The 3,745-nt window shown below is 34.0% G+C and overlaps 1 protein-coding gene across 3 annotated transcripts; it reads left to right on the top strand.

Annotated features, from left to right (window-relative positions):
* On the top strand, positions 751 to 3,182 carry LOC107611941. 3 transcript variants are annotated; one of them, XM_016313805.2, is made up of 6 exons: positions 751 to 1,276; positions 1,313 to 1,468; positions 1,546 to 1,644; positions 1,906 to 2,060; positions 2,157 to 2,358; positions 2,754 to 3,182. In XM_016313805.2, exons 1-6 carry the CDS (start codon positions 923 to 925, stop codon positions 2,937 to 2,939), a joined length of 1,152 nt encoding a protein of 383 aa, XP_016169291.1. In that variant the 5' UTR covers positions 751 to 922; the 3' UTR covers positions 2,940 to 3,182. The 3 variants fall into 3 exon arrangements, with proteins under 3 accessions (XP_016169291.1, XP_020964848.1, XP_020964847.1); XM_021109189.1 differs by having other exon boundaries at positions 751 to 1,468; positions 1,906 to 1,971; positions 2,011 to 2,060; XM_021109188.1 differs by having other exon boundaries at positions 751 to 1,468.

Raw genomic sequence — 3,745 nt, 5'->3', positions numbered from 1 at the left:
AATTAAGACTAATAGGTATGTGTTGTTATGTTATCTAACGTACTACATCAACAAATTCTGACACCATTAATAATAAAAGTACGAAATGACTAACATGATTAATTTAAAATCTTTAAAGGACGAATTTAATTAAAAAAATCTTTCGAAAATCAAATTAGAGAACACGTGATTTTTCAAAAATTAATTTGACTATTTACTCTTTAAAGTACTAAAATAGATTTTACGCATTAATTTTAAAATACTAAATTACACTTATAGGATTATTTGAAATTCTTTGATTGCATTAAAAATTAAAAATATTAATTTAATATTAAATTAACTAGGTGTTAGCACTCCATACACAAAGAATGTTTAAAGATGAGCACTCAGATTAGACTTAAGATTAGATTAGATTTTTTTTACCTCTCAGAGTATGGTTTCGGATTGTGGGCTAAAAAATTTGGATATGAAAGTAGAATGAGTGTTATACCTTAACGTGGTAATTTTTGGTGTTTTTTAAAACTATAGGAAGTAACCCTCCGATTTGTATTTAAAAAATTTTAAAAGTTCGGCTTCGATTTGTATACTCCAAATTTTTTTAATTTTTTCAACACAAATCGAATAGTCCGAGCATAGAAATCAAACAGTCTGATTTGTACTCCGTACATTAAATCATCCCACATTCTAAAAAAATAACACAGTAGATCACAATTTTAAAAAACACATTTTGTTAATCCAATATTAAAAATAAAAAAGTGCCGGATTGTGTGTGTTGCTGTTTTGAGATATCAAAAAATGAGTTTGACCCTATCCTTGTTCTGATTCGGTTAAAGATTTTGCATTTATATTAAAAAGATTCTGTTCTAGATTTTCCGGAAAACACAGACACATTATTAGAGAGAGAGTAGCTAGCGAGCTTTTCTTTATTTTTCTTTTCAATTAAATGGAAGATGATCATAATACAAAAGTAGCTCAAGAGCTTCAAAAACAAACCTATAGTAGCGATGGTAACGGGAATGGTAGCGGCGGTGGAGGAGGCGGCGGCGGTGGTAGACCTTCGAAGAAGCCAAAGCAGAAAAAGGTGCCACAGAGAGGACTTGGTGTGGCACAGCTTGAGAAGATAAGAATGGAAGAACTGCAGAAGAAGAATGCTGTTACCATTCTATCACCACAACAAGATTCAGTTGCATCAACAAAACCCACATGTATGCATCTACCGATCCAAAACTTTCATCACTCCAGTCAACCTCCTCCTAGATCACAAGCTGAATTTAGGCCTATGTCACTCAAACAGATGTTGGATGCTAAGGTTCCGGGCACCGGTACTGTTCCATTGACACACAATTCAGGATTTGAGGAGGAGAGGTTTTGGGTTGATCCTGCAGCTATGCAGTTTCTACCAAGCTTTCCTTTTGAATCCAATCCTGTTTGGCCTTTGCCTTATTTGGGGCAGAAAGCACCACAATTTCATCATCAATTGACTTCCATGGTAAGATCGAGATAATTTATTGTATGAAGTGTTTTCACTTGTGATCTTTGTTAAGATTTGTTTTGTTGAATATGCAGGTTAATGTCTCGACACCACCAATGCCTCATTACTCAAGAGAGCCCCCTTCAAACCAAAATTGTAATGATAACGGCCTGTTCGCAAGGCAGGCCGAGAAGGTAAGTGCAATTTGCCTAGTAATTCCAATCTTTCATTCCCAGGTAGCCTTGGACCTGAGTTGAATTGTCTTTTTTAACCACATTGTTCTATTTAACATGGAATTTAGAGAACAAATACCAAATTCCTTGGTTATGTAATTGAACTCTTTGCTTGATTTGGATCATGTTTTTTTAGTGAATTCAGTAGCAAGACATTAAGGTAAACTTCATTACCCTCCCGATTTGTTTGTCTGTAATGTAGAGGTTTGAAACTTGATACAGATTGTTGGCGTGAAGAGGTCTTACCCCTTCTGCCTGGATGCTCCTCCTGTGCCTGCTTACAATTATAAGTTGCATCCATTTGCCGAGACGCAAACGAATGCCACAACTTTGTGTAATAGTGGATTCAATAATGATGCTAGCAATTCAACTCTCAGGTTGTTGATTTTTTATTGTTTCTTCTGTCACATTATTGTAGTTGCAACTTGCAAATGTTGTTTTGTCTCACCATGCACTATATTAATCATCTGCAGGGAACTGCCATCATGTTCTGCTTCCAACTCAGAGCTAAACTCAAGGAAAAGAAACAAAGAAAATGAGAATTTCGTTGGAGATTTTCTAACATTGGCTTCTCCTACTTCTACTTCATCCCCGCCTTCAAAGACGAAGCCTTTTTCGGCTTTCCTAGCGATTCCCAATAAGGACAATCCTGAATCTGAATCACCATCTTTTCAGGTAGGAAAAATCATTTGTTTGTCTGGTTCCTAACCATTTGTCCAAAGGACAAATCAGCTCTTTATAATTCGAAAATCCCTAATTAGTTCTTAACTATTCAAGTAATTGATTTAAATAGTTCTTATAAATGGTGACATGCTGATATGTTAGGGGCTGCTTAGACCAGTAATAGAGACTGCTTAGACCATTTACTTGAATGGTTGGGGACTGGTTAGTAATCTTTAAATTGTGGATGACCGTTTCGGACAAATGATCCGGGACCAAATATGGCATTTACTCAAATGTTTTTAGTTCAATCTTTGCCTTTGTTTTCTATTTTGTTAATTTCATTATTTCATCTAATGTGACAAGATATACTAATTTCATTCTTAATTTCAATTTTGCATTCGCTAAAGGATACTATAGAAGATCAAGTTCCTCAAGTGCAAGCATTCAACCGCTTCAATCAACAGAAGCAACCTTTTTATTATTTCTTCCCTCCGGTGGCCGATGAGCTGCAAATCGGACTTTCAGCAGCTAGAACTCAGAATGTTAATGAAGCTAAAGAAAACGTTGATCTTAATTTGAAACTTGGAAAATAGAAGATCAAGTTCCATCCCCCTAATTCATATGTATTATCATCAAACTTTTAGGCCCGTTGACAGTTGTTCCTCACTATGAAACTTTTCATAGTCATATCTTAGGTTAAATTTTTTGCAAAGTGGGTAGATGTTTCTATGTTTGCACATGTAAAAGTTTGAGACTGAAAAGGACTTGAAATATTGGCCATGTGTAGATAGAGATGTTGCATTGCTTTGTTTCTTTAGAGACTTGATTTGATCTGGCCAAATTTTCTGTTTTTCCATTATTGGATTGTTCATGCTTTAACAATATGGACATCCACTTATTTTTATTGATAATATTTAAAAATATAAAACATAAAAAATTCTATATTCGATACAAATTTTATATTATTATATGTATTTTATATAAATAATTGATTTGGTAATTAATTTTGTATTTAATTTTTATACTCTCGAATATTTTTATATTTATAACCTATTAGAATTCTGTATTTGTGTCCAAACTCCCAAGAAACACATAAACCAATGGCATGGTAGGAATTAGTCAGGAACTGGTGTGGCAACAAACTCTTGTATGTGGTTTGTGGAGGGCAACTGATTGTGCTTTGTCTTTTTCTTAGTTTAGCTGGGTCCAGTTGTGCTTCTATTGTACTTGTACAATTTACTTTGGAAATTAGGCATCTACAATACAAAGGACTAGTTGAGTTTATTCAAGTTGAGTTCAGTTGGAGTTGGATACAAATCCAACCTAATTTAACAACAAAAAATCTTATGTTTACGTCAAAATTAAATAAATTAAGTATGAGAAAGTATTGGGAACTAAT

This window comes from Arachis ipaensis, chromosome B08 (genome assembly GCF_000816755.2).
Source record: "Arachis ipaensis cultivar K30076 chromosome B08, Araip1.1, whole genome shotgun sequence".
NCBI lineage: Eukaryota > Viridiplantae > Streptophyta > Magnoliopsida > Fabales > Fabaceae > Arachis > Arachis ipaensis.
Note: the sequence above shows the minus strand (reverse complement) of the source record. Positions and strands in the feature narration are given on the sequence as shown.